General features: G+C 28.5%; 1 protein-coding gene and 1 long non-coding RNA gene across 2 annotated transcripts; both read right to left on the minus strand.

Annotated features, from left to right (window-relative positions):
- Positions 1-967: 967 nt before the first annotated feature.
- LOC112682593 (cytochrome b561-like) lies at positions 968-6,503 on the minus strand. The gene is made up of 7 exons (XM_025553230.1): positions 6,296-6,503; positions 5,993-6,158; positions 5,778-5,919; positions 2,070-2,278; positions 1,793-1,947; positions 1,489-1,685; positions 968-1,041 (listed from the first exon to the last, which is right to left on the minus strand). The coding sequence occupies exons 2-6, from the start codon at positions 6,068-6,070 to the stop codon at positions 1,535-1,537; spliced, it is 735 nt and encodes a 244-aa protein (XP_025409015.1). The 5' UTR covers positions 6,071-6,158; positions 6,296-6,503; the 3' UTR covers positions 968-1,041; positions 1,489-1,534.
- Positions 6,504-6,967: 464 nt separating this feature from the next.
- On the minus strand, positions 6,968-11,536 carry LOC112682594. The gene is made up of 3 exons (XR_003148533.1): positions 11,298-11,536; positions 10,942-11,218; positions 6,968-7,268 (listed from the first exon to the last, which is right to left on the minus strand). It is a non-coding gene; the product is annotated as an uncharacterized LOC112682594 (long non-coding RNA).
- Between the last annotated feature and the right edge of the window lie 4,859 nt (positions 11,537-16,395).

The raw sequence follows: 16,395 nt of genomic DNA on the forward strand, positions 1-16,395 counted from the left end.
TTTGGTCATTTGGACCGCACTGGGTATACATTTGCGTATTTAAAATCTATTACTGTAGTAATTTGGCCCACTTTATAAATTGATTGGACTGAATAATTATTGATAGTCGGTTGGGGTTAATATATTTTATTTTTTAATTAATATTTTGTTTTTCTTTTTATTTAAAAACAAAAACATAAGACATTACGATACAAAATTATTAAAATATTCTTTATGGTGATTATTTATAAATCGTTATCGTGCAACATGTGTGTAATTACGATAATTTTATTTTATTATCTATCAGCTTTTATTAACCATCAACTACTAGCCTATTGACAGAAATTCATATTTCATAATGATAATTATTGATAACTGAAAATATTAAAACATTACCTAAATAATATTTTATGTGTTGATATTTTATCTGTAAATAAGTTTGTAAGCATGAAAATGCATCAGTATCCTCTAAAATATTAACAAAAAATATAACTATTTATTTGTACCTAATAAACGCTTTATTATAATATTTATTATCAACTCTGTATTTACTGCTTTTCTTCGTTAAATGATTTAGTAAATACTATTATTATTATATTGTCATTAATAAATAGTAAAAATATTATTATTTCATTTTTATTGTGTTGAAAATTCTAAATAGGCTTAGAGTCTGCTCTATAAAAAAAAAAAATTGAAATTACGACACTGATGCAATTTATTGAATAAAATACCTAATTTACATAAATTAAATACATGGGAAAAATAAAATAATAAACAAAGCACACTTGTATATTGTTATGTCTTTTTGTTATCCAAGTTATAAAATCTTCATCAAACTTAAATCTTCTTGAGTATAAATATATACATAAGATAACCTACTGATAAAATTCCAAGCCTTGACAATTACTATATATTGCCTTATTAATTGCTATTAATCCAATTTTTATATTCATATGTTGAACAAATATATAAAATTTACAAAAAAAAAAAATAAATAAATATATAATTTATTTGTTTTCTGAAAAAAATGAAAAGGAGTCTTGATCGACTTGTAGATTACTCCTGAAATAAATAATAATACACAAATTATACACCTACATACTATACATAAATATATATACCAACAATACCTATCTTAAATACAATTAATTAATATTAAATAAAAAAAAGACAAATTTTTGATACTGGCCATGTAAAAAAAAAAAAAAAATTGTTAAATAATTATTTTTATAGTGAATAAGATGACTGCAAAATAGAAATTCAATAAATGAAAAAGGTATTTTAGTTTTTTAGGATGTATTAAGGTTAAAAACAAAATTTCTCTACAGCACTACTGAACTATCAGACTTATGACTTTTACCACTTTATTAACTTAAAAACGTAAACGGTAATATTAATAAGAAACAAATCAATATAAATATAATCAAAATCAAATCTAAAATAAGTAAGTGTAATCTTTACATTCTTCAAAAACTCTTTATTAATTTAGTATACCAATAAAATAATTACACTGGTCATTAAATAAAAACGAGAATGTTTTCATAAAACTTCTTTTTTATAATATTGGTTCATAATCTTGCTTTGATGGTCTCTTGAATTCTGCTTTGGTTACCATATAGACAGCCAGTCCTCCGAAGATCACAAACAGTATACCTAAAAAGTTTCCATACAATCCTTCTGCCGGATAATATTTATAATTTTTGTCCCTGTAAATAACATGTGAATAGTTGTATTAATTCATTATTTATACACATATATATAAAGGAATCTTAAATAGTTTCCATTAGTGTAATTAAATAGGATAATTAAGTACAGAGCAAAAATTAATTTTTCACTGATTCCTAGTATACAGGTCACAACTGATAATACAAAGATGAATATTCCAAAGAAAACGTGATAAGGCAACATGGCTTCTCTATAATTATCGGCCGTTCTAGTAGATAGGAAAAACCAGAGTCCACAAGCAAACTATAAAAATATATATAGTTAAATCAAAAATAAATAAAATAAAATAAAAAAATATTGACAAATGTACATCAAATTTGATCATTTAATATGTGTTCTTATATAAGTTCATATTACATGCTAACCTGAGATAGAAACAATACGACCGTAACTACTCCCAACCAACTGTGTAGACTATAGAAATTAGGAATTGGAGGCTTAGCGAATAGATGTGATGCTAAAGCAGCAAATGCAGCGAGTAGCACAATAATTAGTATGCAGCCATGAATGATTGAGTGTTGATTTTTCAAATCTTGTTTTTTACTATCGCGAAATGTACGATAATGAAGAATAGCTATAACAGAACAAACAAACCATAATATTGATCACATGGAGATGAATTAAATAATAATTTATTTAAATATATATTCATATATTCTACACATCATTGTTCACTACATATATATTTTAAAAGTTATGAGAAAAATAATCCATATCATTTCTCAATAATTTATTTTAAGTTTAAATAATTTATTATTGCTTTAAAATATCAAAAAAGAAAATCCTGAGTCGAGTGAGACTATATGATCGGGGATCATACAGGAATGGATGAATGATATTGCTGTAATGTTCTTTTAAACATAATTGTACCATTATTAATTTTCATATTTTTATTTTTTAGATATATATTTCATTATATTATACTAAATAATTTCTTATAATAGTAATATATATATTATATACCTAATATAAATTATTAGTAAAGATGGGAAAAATCGAGAGAAAATAGTCGAAATGCTCAATTGTTCGAATTAATCAATTTTTCTCGATTGTTTTGAAAACTGTCGAGTGATTCTCTGGTTAACGAAATCAGTTGGTAACTACTAGATTGACCAAGAGGTTATTTTTTAGTGAATTCTTCTTGGTTATCGAAATCACTCGTCAATTTGAGATAATCGAATGAAAAATACTCGAATGCTTACAACCACTACTATTTACTAGTAGATAACTGTGTTCACAACACACAAGGTTTATAGATTATAATCTACAAACCTTCACACAACACACTCGTGTGCTATAATGAAATATTATAAATTCATAAATCGAAAGATAATATTGATAAATTATGAATAATCGGAAAAGGAAATTGAACACTTATCGTATTGAATGTATCAGTAATTTTATAGTATAGTGATGTTATATTATTTTATAGTATTAAACTATTTACTATTAGTAGTATAAACTTACTTACTTATATATATTATTATAATATAATTATAATTGAACCAGCTAAAAAAAACAATGACAATTTATATTCTAAATAAAAAATTATTATAAAAAATATCTCGTTAGGTATTTAATTTTAATATTAATTTCTTATAAATGTAATTTTAATCAAAATTAATCGATTAATACAAATCGAAAAAGGACAACAATTTTCTAAATAATATTAGTTTACTTTTAATTAGTTAATTATTATTTTTAATCTATCATAGGTAAATAAGATAAGTACCTATCAAAACCGTATTATTTATTATTTAACAATCGACTACCTATTAAATATTATATCGAAATATTATTGTTATTATAACAATTTATTTTATTTTAATAATTAGGTATTGATAAAATAAACAATATGTTATTACAAATATTATATTATATTGTTTTTATAAAATGTTTTATAATATTCTATATATTAAGTGCTAATCTCGCCCAAATATTATAATGTAATTTAAAATCAGTGACCACGGTTATATACTCAGAGTAGATAATCATGCCAGCGACTGATCGAATGACTTCATAATGAAGTATATGGTACCATTGATTAAATATAATGTAATAATAATAATATATAATATTGTATATTTAATCTATGTCAGTAGTTACTAAACTACTAACTAGTAACTATATAATTATATATATTTTATTTTAAAAGCTAAAATAGTTATGAAATATATACAACTTAATTGACCGAGAAGTGTTTTCGAGAGAATCTTTCGATTGTTACATTTTCTCGATTACTAACCTCTCGATTGTCGTAATCACTCGATTTTTCCCATTTCTAACTGTTATTTTTTTTAACTTATCAGTTATCCCTCATTATTTTCACTTCGGAACACGGCATAAAAAGATAAAGTCTATAGTAATAATATTTGAAGTTTTGGGATTTTCTGGCAACACTGAACGTGTAATGAACACTTTTATTGGTTTAGTGAATGTTCCAAACATTAATTATTAACGAAAAAACGATTTTGAATGAAAGCGGTGTGGTGGAACAGTTTATATTTCTAAGAATGGTTGATATAGTGAAAGACCTAAATTTCTTCATAAAATATGTTGAACTCTTAATTTTTCTTAAATTTAAAACTAAAATTTGGGAAAATCTAAAAGTTCAGAACAGCATAAACTTTATTAAATGATTTATATACATATTATCATGGGCGCCCGGAGGGGGGGGGGCAAGAGGGGGCATTTGCCCCCCCTGCAATTCAATAGAATGTTGAATATTTTAACTTTTATTTTGATTTATCAACATTTTATCGATATTTTTACTTTAGTGTTTACCGTGTGGTGTTGTAGATCGTAATAACAATATATTATAAGGTGTACCTACAAAATAATGCGTATTACATTAATCGCCTAGTGTGTAAACCACTTATGACGATCGACGCACTACGCACACATAGCTTTAGTTTTTATTTAACTAATTTTTTAGGTGGTAAGGAATATATTTTTTAATGTTCTTTTTGGTGTTGGATTTCATATAATTCTAACACAATTTGTAGTTTACAAGGAATAAACTTTTTTTAATGTATTTTTTTTTTGTGTTTGTTTTCATTATGCCCCCCCCCCCCTGATAAATTTCCTGCGGGCGCCCATGCCTATTATATTATATTTTAGTTTTAAATTTAAGAAAATATATACATGAAAAATCTTATATTAAGTACATTAATTACGTATAAATAATATATTAAAATATTATAGGTAAACAAAATAGTTTAATTGAAATTCGTTGAAATATCAGATTTCATGAAAATTTTATTTTAATAATCTTATAAAAAATATTTACGGTATTCCTGTAATTTTGGTTTTTTATTGAATTTCATATAAAATCATGTGTCCAACTTTCAAGTTATTGGTATAAAAATTAAATTGTGAAATTGTAATTTTTTTTGATATGTATTATATTGTGAATTCATGTATTCATTAATTTATGTTATAAAAATAAAAGACGAAAATGTGTGATAATAACAATATATTAGAATGTTATTACGCAAGATAATGCAATTTAATAGTACATAAAATTAAATTAACACATTTTTATACGGCCAACGGGGGGGGGGGGCGCCCCTACCGCTCCCCTAGATCCACTCCTACAAAGACTTGCACATTTTTTTTTTTTTTACATAATTTATATAATTTATAGAGAAAGACGATAAAACCATTCAGTGAAAATGTCAAGTAAAAAAATAAAAAATATTACATCATGGTAAAACTAATACATTCCTCGATTTATTCAGTATCTAAAATACTTAGTCTTTGTATCTTATTAAAAATAGATTTTTATCATTGAATAAATATTAAAAATAGTGTATTTGAATTTAAGGTAGTTTTCAGCATTTGGAGTAAGTTAGAAATTATTCCAAAATGAAAAGAAGTATGTAGCTATTTAATTACCATTTCGTGTATGACAAGGATAGATATTAAGAATTGATAAGGATTGATATTAAAAAATTTAAACTAAATTCATCATGCATTTAATTCCCCTTTTCTTTTCCATAATAATTTGAACACGCTTGATGAACATAATGAACAGATGTATCGTTGTAATTATGATGAATATTGAAACTTACCGTTTGCAAACAAGTAAACAAAAGCGATGGTCATCAATAGAGGGTGCCAGTTGAACACTATTTTAGGTGTAGAAAAACCAAATCCACCTCGAAATAGAACAACCCAAAAGAAAACGGCTAATATGAGTATCAGTCCTATAATCTAAAAATCCAATAGTTTGGATAAGATATTTTATTTTTTAAAATTGTATACCAAACTCGTTTAACTAATTTACCTGTAAAATTATATTTAATGGCTTATACGAAGCAATATTAGGGCTTGTTATCAGCGACCTTTCTTTGGCGTCAGCCATATTAAAAATCAGTAGGTAGTGATGATGTTTTTTATATTGATGATTCTTTGAAGTGTTTCTTGCTCGCAGTTAGACTCCACGGACTTAACTGTGAAACGTTAATATTACACTAACCGTAAGTATTTACACTATTCATACCGAGTTTGAAACTGATTCAAAATATCAGAAACCGGTTTTATATTCTTGCTTGAAACAACGGAGCGATAGAAATACAATTTCACATACCTTATATAACCACGTACATCGTACAATTTTTTAACGCGGTTATCGAACAATCGCTTGGCCGAGTGTACAACATGCGGAACGATTGGCCGTGGTGATTTTTGTTTAACGACTGCGGTAGTCCCTAATTCTTATACGTTATTATATAGGTATTCAGAGATGTGGAATGGGTTACAGATCTAGGCATAGGTGATTAGGTCAAATCCGAACGGTTGCTTACATGAATAAAACGACGATAAGGCATTATCAATAAATAAATGTCAATAAATATATTATACTTCCAAAAAATAATTGGCTGATAGTTAATCATTTTTATGTAAATAATTTACTATATAGATGGTTGCAAAGCATAAATTATATATCATAACATTTTGATAAAACTGATTAAAAATCATTAATCATATTACAACATGCATGCGTAGCGTGTACAGGAGGAAAGCATCCAAAATGCCTCGAATTGTATGAATGTTTATAATACACTTTAATACACTTTTAAGTCTAAACATTTGAAAATAATCACTTGGTCTCTGGGTTATTGACACTGTACAGCAGTGGTTCTCAACCGGTGTGCCACGAGCGCCCTTTAAATGTGCCGCGATAAATCTATAAATTGTTTTATAAGTATGTATTTACCAACTTATTATTGATATAAGAGATGAAAACTGATCGGACTAATTGTAGTTACATATAATATTATTTATTGTAAGTATGCCCGTCGCAGCCGTCTTGATTGATCGACTGTATTAATATATTTCACAATAAACAATCCTTTAATAGAGTAGACAGTAAATAGTATATATATATAAAATATGGTTCACATAATATATGGATTGATGTGCCGTCAAAAGTTTGTTGGAGATGAAGTGTGCCGCATTGTTAAAAAGGTTGAAAACCACTGCTGTACAGATGCACACTGTACACTGCTAAAACTCTTAATATACTTAAATTCAAGGAGTTCACGTTTCATGTGTCAAATCTAAAATATAAACGTATAAATCTTATTTTAATCCTGTATATGTATTATTTCATTAAAACTTGAAATAATTAACATAACATTTTTAATTTTACCATTATAAAAAGCGCATATATATTTTGGATAAACAAGTATTTCAAGTTACACGAATATTAATTGGCTTAGTAGAGACCGCTACATCTAAAAACAACTAAAGAAAAAAAAGTGCGATGTTTCAACAACTTGCGGACAATTTTAAGTTATGTTCAGATATTTTTTTATTGATAAGAATGAACAAATCTAATATAGCGATAAGTCCACGTAAAAGATAATCACAAAGTAAATTATATATTAAATGTATCGATGTAAAAATGCTTAAAACTCAATGTTTGTTTTTCATTAACAATGTATGTTCTGATTACAAATTTCCCACACAGCATTTCGCATTGTTTAGTTATTTTATTATTTTAACTGTATGCGTATCACCTGCCAATTAAAAATTGAGGTTTGGTTACGTTTAACTTTTGAAATTATTATCACTCTGAAAATTGAAATTAAATCACCTAAAAACAATTATTCCTATAATTTATCGATGATTCGTCGATTATCGACATGAGTAATGCGAGAGAAATGAAAAAATGTTCGACAGAAAGGTCTTGTACACAAGAACTGTCTTGTATTCTCTTGTACTCAGAACAATATTTTGACTAACAAAAACAGAATTTGGGTATATTTTTAATTTATGAAGGGATAATGCAAGACTTTCGATAGTTTGAATCATTTATATTTTATAAGATTCATAATATGAGTGAATACAAATCATCGGTAAAAACAACTAAGCTCTTAAAATGCGTGTTTTTATGTTTAAAACATTGCCCAATGTTGTTTTTTTCATCATATCAATCGATAAGAAAATATTATTAGTGAGTTTATCAAAAAAAAATTTTTTTTTTAGTTCTTGCTCAGATAATTTTACAACGATGTATAATTTATAATTCATAAGCTTAGTTAATACAAAATCTATGTAACTTGGAATGTAATCACATAATTTAGAACTTTGGATTTTGAATGTCCGATATTGTGCCATGGCTAGGTAAGAACTGAAAAATGTGTTAAACATGAATATGGTATTTTTATAGCTTAATTTATTTTTACTGGCAGTGTGATACGTTAAAATATGTTATTTTTGATGTTATACGCATTAAGTAATTAATAAATCAGTTACAATAATAATTAAAGTAAAAAATAAATAGGTATACTCAATTGTGAGGAATAACACACACACATATTGTGTGGGTTTAACTCAAATAATTTTAACTTAAATTATTAGGTTATACATATTAAAAGTAACTGTAATTGTAAGGATATTGAGAAGGAACATTTTCGTATGAAAAATTTGAAAATTTATTAGCAAATTAGAAACGCGCTCGCAGGTGTAAATAAATGATAAGTCATTTGTATATTTCCATAAATAATTGATGAATTCAATAAAATTATGCCTAATCATAATAAATAATACTGTACATTCAGTACAACTAGTCACGATAACCGAATGTGACTCCACTTTTCCGGATTTTTCTGGTTCACCTTCAACTTTCACAGTTTTCCTCGTTTGGAAAACAATAATAGAATTTTACACACTTTGTAAATATCTACTTTGTAAATTGTAGTGTATAATAAAGGAGTTGAATTTTTATTACTTTAAATATCTTAGAGGGAACAGAGATATACGTAAAACATATAAATCCTAGTATTCTAATTGAATTTAATTAGTACGTTTACTATGTATGACACGGGAATCATTTTTATTTGGACTCCCATTATTTTTATTTAACTCATAGTAAGTATTCTTAAATTTATGTTTAGAAACGATTAAATGAACTTTCTATAGAAATATGATCATCAAGCCGGTCGAAGTACTTAATATTCTGTGTTTACCATTGAGAAAATTAGACTTAATCTAATAATTTGTAAAATAACTTGGATATTATTTATCTGCATGATATGTATAATATAATAATATACTATATATAATGCATATATATTATATATGTTATATTATATATTATACGTTATAAATGATTTTTCATATTTTTAAATTCCCTTCCCACGGAAATATCCTAGACACGTCAATTATTTGATGCACACGAATTGTCTCCTAAATCTAGGAAGGGGACTTTTTCATTCGTGTAATTTCAACGTTTTCAGCTATTGAGCTCTTTATACTTGTATAATAACTACCTACGGTCTTACACCGAACAGGTATTCTTCCTTGGAAAGGAATGATGGGGGGAGAACTGGTAGACCTTCAAAACAGATGAAAACCGGAACCAAAATCGAGTACCTATGTGGATAACTGTACACATTTAAAAGCCTCCCGTATCACACATATGTTCATTTTTGATTAAATTTCTAATATATTTCTGAAAATGGTTGATAGCATGGATAGGGGAGCAATTTCAAGGAAAAAACTAGGGGTGCTGAAGCCCTTCTATATTTTTCATGTTCCCTAATGGTTATAGACACCCGCAAATCGTACAATTCAATAGTTACTAAAATATTTGGTAAATACATGAATATTTCTAAATTTAAATTGTTCACTTTAATTTTATATTTTTATTGCGCGTATAACGAATTACCTGTCAGTAAACAAAAATGTTTCAGACTTTTAAATTCTGACTGAAGCGAATGATATTATGGTTTTATAATGATGTTTTTATTTTATTTGTTTAACACTTTTTCAGATAGAAATACTGGTCCAAAAGTTTTTTCTAGGATATTTTTAAATTTCAAATTGGCATGCGGTGGTACTTTAGATAGGTAATTTTTTTAAATCATAATAGTTTTTCTAGACGTGAAGAAAAAACTGTCCTGAAATGGTAAAAATACGCTGACTTTCATATTTCAAATTTTAGTTATATTTTAGTCATAATTCCAAAAGTAATATGGCTATAAACTTGAAACTTTTACACTATAGCGAAGATATTTTTTTTTCGTATTGCGAAATATTTTTGTATTGTATAAAAATTTATATGAAAAAACTTAAAAACTGTTATGTTTTTCTATACATAATGAGTAATGAGTATTAAATGAAAATGAAAATAAACACATTTGGGGGTACTAATTTCGAAAATGGGCGTGCTAAGCATACCCAAGCCCCCTCACCCAAATCGCACCTATGTGCATGTAGTAATTATTTTTTGATAGTATTTTTTTTAGAAAATATTTAAATAATCAGCATGTTATGTAATCGTTCAGTTTTAATCGTATTTACTAATAAATCAATAATTCGAGGTCGAAAACATTAATTAGTAATGATATTTTACACGCCCGTTAATTTTATCGATTAACGAAACAATAATACAATTTTTAGAACTTTATGGAGACCGAAAATCAAAGTGGTGGTCAAACGGGAAGAGAGTGATAAATGGGATATATTCCCCTCACAACCTTTTTTTTTATTTCATTTTATTTTTAATAATATACTGTATGTAGTGTTTGGGCCACCAAACACGTAAGACTAATAATAATATTAATGACACACGCCACACATTCTACAAGCGTATCGGTAATGTATGATTTCGATTTGAAAAAACAAGTAAATACCAGATTGATAAATGACTGAGAGTCGACACCCGGAGTAGTACTAATATTTTCAAAAACATTACTTAGGCTCGTGTCATACACGCGCGCGTACCATACGTCGCGTTCTGAATTAAGTCGGGTCCACGCGCACCTTCGTGCAACGTTGCTGTAACATAGCTGCAACATTCTATCGCCTGCAAACATTCTCGCGAGAACAAGCGTCCATACCGCGCGTAGAAATGTATGTTGTATCAACATGATCATACGTTTTCCAGTTTTCGTCAATTTGCTTGTGTCGTTCAGAGAGTACAGTAGTTCGCTGTTGTTTTGTTCTGATTTTTTTTCTAAAATTAAAAAAAACCGTAAACGACGCCGATTTTGGGAGACTCCTGTTTTACAAAGTAAAAAAATTTATAGTGGTACACAATTACTAGCTGATTTTGATTTTTTTGTTAAAAAATAATGTACATTTACGTATTCACCGTAGCAGCAACAATGCGACACTGGTCATTTCTCGTCCAAACCAGATAAACAAAAAGCGCCAAACACCGCGCATTTCCCATAGTATCCCCAACAAACGAACATGCTTGTTCGTGCGCGGACTAAGTCCACACCAAACGCGCCGAACATGGTAGCAACATTGCATAACGTTTTGCGCATTTAGTGTGAACCCGGCTTACGTTGTATAAGTTAGCGGTTTCGCATGACGCGTAACACATACGCACGACGATAAGATTTTAATCAATTGGGTCAGTCTATACCAGTGCTTTTCAACCTTTTTCAAACTGCCGCCCCACTAAGAAGCAAAATGTTTTTCAACGCCCCTCTCTTCACTTTATTAAAATAAAAATAAAAATAGTATATATGAAATGTTTATAATTGAATAATAAATAATATAGATATAAATGTAAATATAATAAAAATAAAATGTAATATTAAGATATAAATTCAAAATTGTATTGTTAAATAATGTAGGCAGTCAAGTTGTTCTCGATATTTCTTGTTTTTCCTGTATTTATTTATTTACAATTTAGACGTGCTTAATTTTTAATATAAGAATAGATAGGTATAGGAACATTGATGTGACCTGCAATTAAAATTAATAGTTGAGTAATAGTAGTACTATAAGAAATTTAAAAATGTAATATAGGTGCCTAAACAATACATTAGGTAACTCTTTAATTAAAACACTCTTAAAACTTTTAACGCTTTTAAAACTATTTTTGATTATCCGAGTTTATTTAATAATAATTTTGTAGTCAGTGTAGTTGTGTACCAAAAAACGAAGAATAATATATATAATATACATAACTATATAAGTGAAGATAACTTAATATGAATGGGTTATTCCACTTTATTATTATTTGTACCAATATGACATACATACAAATTTAATGAAACTCTTAGTTATTTGATTAAATAATTTTTTATAGTTTTTTTTTTTTTAATTATCTTTGGTGTCGTTTTTTAAATTATTATTTTTATTAAAATAGAAGATACTAGATATTTCAACAGTCTGGAACATATTCTAGACAATTCATATATAGTGAATAATATTTCTTCAAGGAGAAAATAATGATTTAAATTTATTTACTACACTACACTACACGTTTATCAGAATTAGATTTTGGCTATGTTGTGACAAAGTCGGTGAAATATGAAGGTAATTATTAAAATAAGTATGAATGTTTAGATACTTATTTATTGAATTTTTAAAATATGAACCAATAATATTTAAATGTGTTGCGTGACAGGAGAAAAATCTAAGTACAGATTTTCGCTTGAGCATGAAGAGTTGCTAATTAAATTTATGGGCTGTCTATTTTTAATTAAACAGCACATTTATTTTGAATGTTTAAATGGATCTCATCACAAATCTAAAGTTCTGTGTAATTTATATCTTAATATTACGTTTTTTTTTTTTTTTTCATTTGCCTTTGTTCGCACATTACAGCAAAGCGATTACATAACGAAAATAACAATGGAATTAATTAGTGAATAATAAAAAAATTAACAATCATACCAATAAAATATATGTAGAACAATTTAATTAAATTAAGAAGCCAGCGGAATAAATGATATTAATGATGGAGTGGATAACAGGTATGAAACGAGAGTTAAGTAGAAGGTTGGTGTCGGGAGTGATATAACCAAAAGAAGATAGGAATGAGAAAAGGAGAAGTCGGTTGGGAAGGAAGGATGGACATCGAAAGATGATATGGTTAAAGTCGCAGACGGTGTCAACGTGATGTCGCATACAAAGAGGAGAAGAGTTTAAAGAAAGCTTAAAGGTATGGTGGGGAAGAAGACTGTGTCCTATTCGAAGGCGAGTGAAAGCGACGATCAATTTTCTAGATAACCCCAGGTCGTTGAACCATGGATGGTGAGGGATGTTTAGAACAATCTGTCTATGTCAAGCGCCATAGTTAGGTGAAAGAAAGAAAAATTTTGTTTGCCAAGCTTTTCGAAGGATTTGGCGGTGGATAGGGAGGAAATCGGAAGCTTGTATTTTACAGGAGGAAATATGATTGGTGTATTTTATTGAGAAAGCAAGATGATCTCTACGTTCATTGCCATCGATGCCTACATGGCTAGGAATCCAGAAAAAATTGACAATTTTATTCACAAGGCTGAGATGATAAACCAGGGATTTAATGATAAAAATAAGTAGGGATAAGGAAGAATTAAACGATTCAGAGGCGATAGCAAGTAAGCAAGATTGCGAATCAGATATAATCAAAAAATTATTAAACTCAAAGCTGAAAATAAATTCTAAAGCATTAATAATAGCATAACATTCAGTGGTGAAGGAAGAAGGAAGAGAGTTAATCTTACTGGAAAAGGAAATGTTGAGTGTGGGGATATAAAAGGAAAAACCAGCAGAACTAGTAGATACGGAACCATCAGTGAAAATTAATAAGGAGTTAGGAAAGTTGGAAAGCATAAATTCAACTAAGGTGTGAGGGAGACGCGATAATTCGCTAGATGAATAACCAAAAAAATTAGGAGTGACAATGATATCAGGTATAAATAAAACTGCAGAATAAAGGGTGTCATAAAATTGTTACCGCAAGCTAGAACTGTAGATGATAGAAGAAAAACTATGGAATGAATAGGCGACAGAAGCGAGATATATATAGACACATAGGTCCACGAAGATTTGATGGAAGCAAACAATTGAAAAATAGAAATTTTGGATGAAGATAGACATTTAAGTAAAAATTTACCAGCTAGTCGGCGGCTCCTCAATTAAACCGGAGGATAGACACATTCTACCTCTAGGCAAGCAAGAGGAGAGGAATGAAGGGCGCCGATAATGGTGCGAAGACAAGCAGAAAGAATGGAGTTAATTTTTTTCCTGTGTGAAAGGGAGGCCGAAGCAAAAAGAAAAGAACCGTGGTCTGATTTAGCTCTGATAACAGCATTAAAAATGTTTAAAAGACATGAAGGATGTGAGTCCCAACTAGATCCCACTGTAGCCCGAAGAAAGTTGGACCAGCGAAATAGAATGCCTTTAAGATATTGAAAATGAGGAATCCATCTAAGTTTGGAATTGAGCTTTAAATCTAAGTAGTTGACAGAAGAAGATGATTGAATGATATTATTATCTAGAACTAAATGTGGATGAATAGAAATTCGTTTACTGGTAAATATCATAATGTTGCTTTTCTGAGGAGCTATTGTGAAGAATGAAGAGGAAAGTTGAGAAGAGAGAAATTTTAAAGCGCTATTTAAAATATAGACGGATCTATCTAGATATTTGTCTGAAGAGAAAATAACTATGTCATCAGCAAACAAAAGAACTTTGAAATCAGGTGAAGCTAGAGACAAATATATGGGGGACATTTAAACATTGAAAAGAAGAGGACTTAGACAACTCCCTTGAAGTAAGCTCCTAAACGTTGAACTTCGTAAGATGATTCCCGATGGGGAGGAGAATTCAAGAAAACGATGAGAAAACAACGAAGAAATAAAGTTACAAACCGAATGAGGAATGTGAAGTGAAACGAGTTGAGAGATTAGAGTGGGGATGTGGAGGAATCAAACGCCCCTTTGATGTCTACAAAAGCGGCACACAAACATTTTTTATTGCAGAAAGTATCGTAAATTGGGCCCACAAGCGATAATAGACATTCCATTGTACCAATGCCACGTCGGAATCCAAATAAATTGTTAGGGATGAGATTATTCTTTTCTAAAAACCGATCAAGGCGTAATTTAATGATGTATTTGACTATTTTGCATTGGGGAGAGAATAAGGCAATGGGTCTAAATGTTGAAGGATAAGATTTGGGCTTAGGAATGGGAATAACATGATACAATGGTACAAATTTTAAATTAAGTACCTACTTTATAAAAGGAGAATCCGATCCGAACTATTGATAATGCGATTGTTGTTACATTTTCCAAAAAATAATTTATACAAATTTTTGTTAATTTTTGCAAAAAATTTAACTTAAAACTTTTTTAAAATGTTTTCGAGACGAGTATTATACAATGATTCAATTGATTACTATAATTAGAGAATGATGTATGAGAATTTTGGTTTTATTCTGTGTGGCATTGTGATATCAAACAATTTATAATTTTTGATATAATATTTTCTCAATTTTATCAATTCTATTGTGACTTAGAAAATCACAGTAGATTCTATGATATTATATGTTGTATATTATGATAAGATAATCTATGATACACATCAACTAAATAAACTTATATTTTTGTTAACAGATGAAATATTTACAACCAAATATAGAGTATTTAGATTATGGTACGAAATTGGCTTCATGCGAAACAACGGTGGGAAATATTATTAAAGAATTGTTAATTCAATTACCGACAATAACGGATAATATCAAATGCACAATTCCCACGTGTACGAAAAATAATCTTTTGTTTTCATCGTACATTACAATACTTGTAATGAATGGGAATTTAAATTTGTTGGAAGAAGACATTAAAGCTAGATTAATAGTTGAAACTTCCAAATGTCAAAATCGAGATCGAAAAGGAGTGAATTGCAATGGAATTAGAACAGTTGAACCAAGAGTTTCTGCAATACATTTATTTATTGAATTACTCAATTGGGAAGGTATTTTACTGTTACCCAAACATTTTCATATCATATAGTTATTTATAAAAATATTATTAAATGTAATTTTAGAGAATCCAACCGACCAAAATTTCGATTCCGAAGTGGCCCAACAAGTTTTGATAAATTTAGAAAATGTGCCTCGAATTGTAAATGTGAATAATGTCCAGTACCATCTTAGAGGAATATGTTCTCACGCGCATGGGGTAAACGGTCAAATAAACGATATAGGACATTACCGTGCCTATTGCAGAAGAAATGGTGGAAACTGGGAATTGTACGACGACCAACGACCTAAGTCCGTGCCGATAAATTCCAAAACTAAAGTTCCATGTGAACTATTAGTATATTCAATATAAATGGAACATGGTAAACTGCGGAAAAATTAACATTTTTTTAAAAGTCGATATGTAAGCTGCGGCAAAAGAAAAATTAAGGTTATACAATCTGTGACAAAACCGATAAGATACATTA

This window comes from Sipha flava, unplaced genomic scaffold, assembly GCF_003268045.1.
Source record: "Sipha flava isolate LNK unplaced genomic scaffold, YSA_version1 207_pilon_pilon, whole genome shotgun sequence".
Taxonomy (NCBI): domain Eukaryota; kingdom Metazoa; phylum Arthropoda; class Insecta; order Hemiptera; family Aphididae; genus Sipha; species Sipha flava.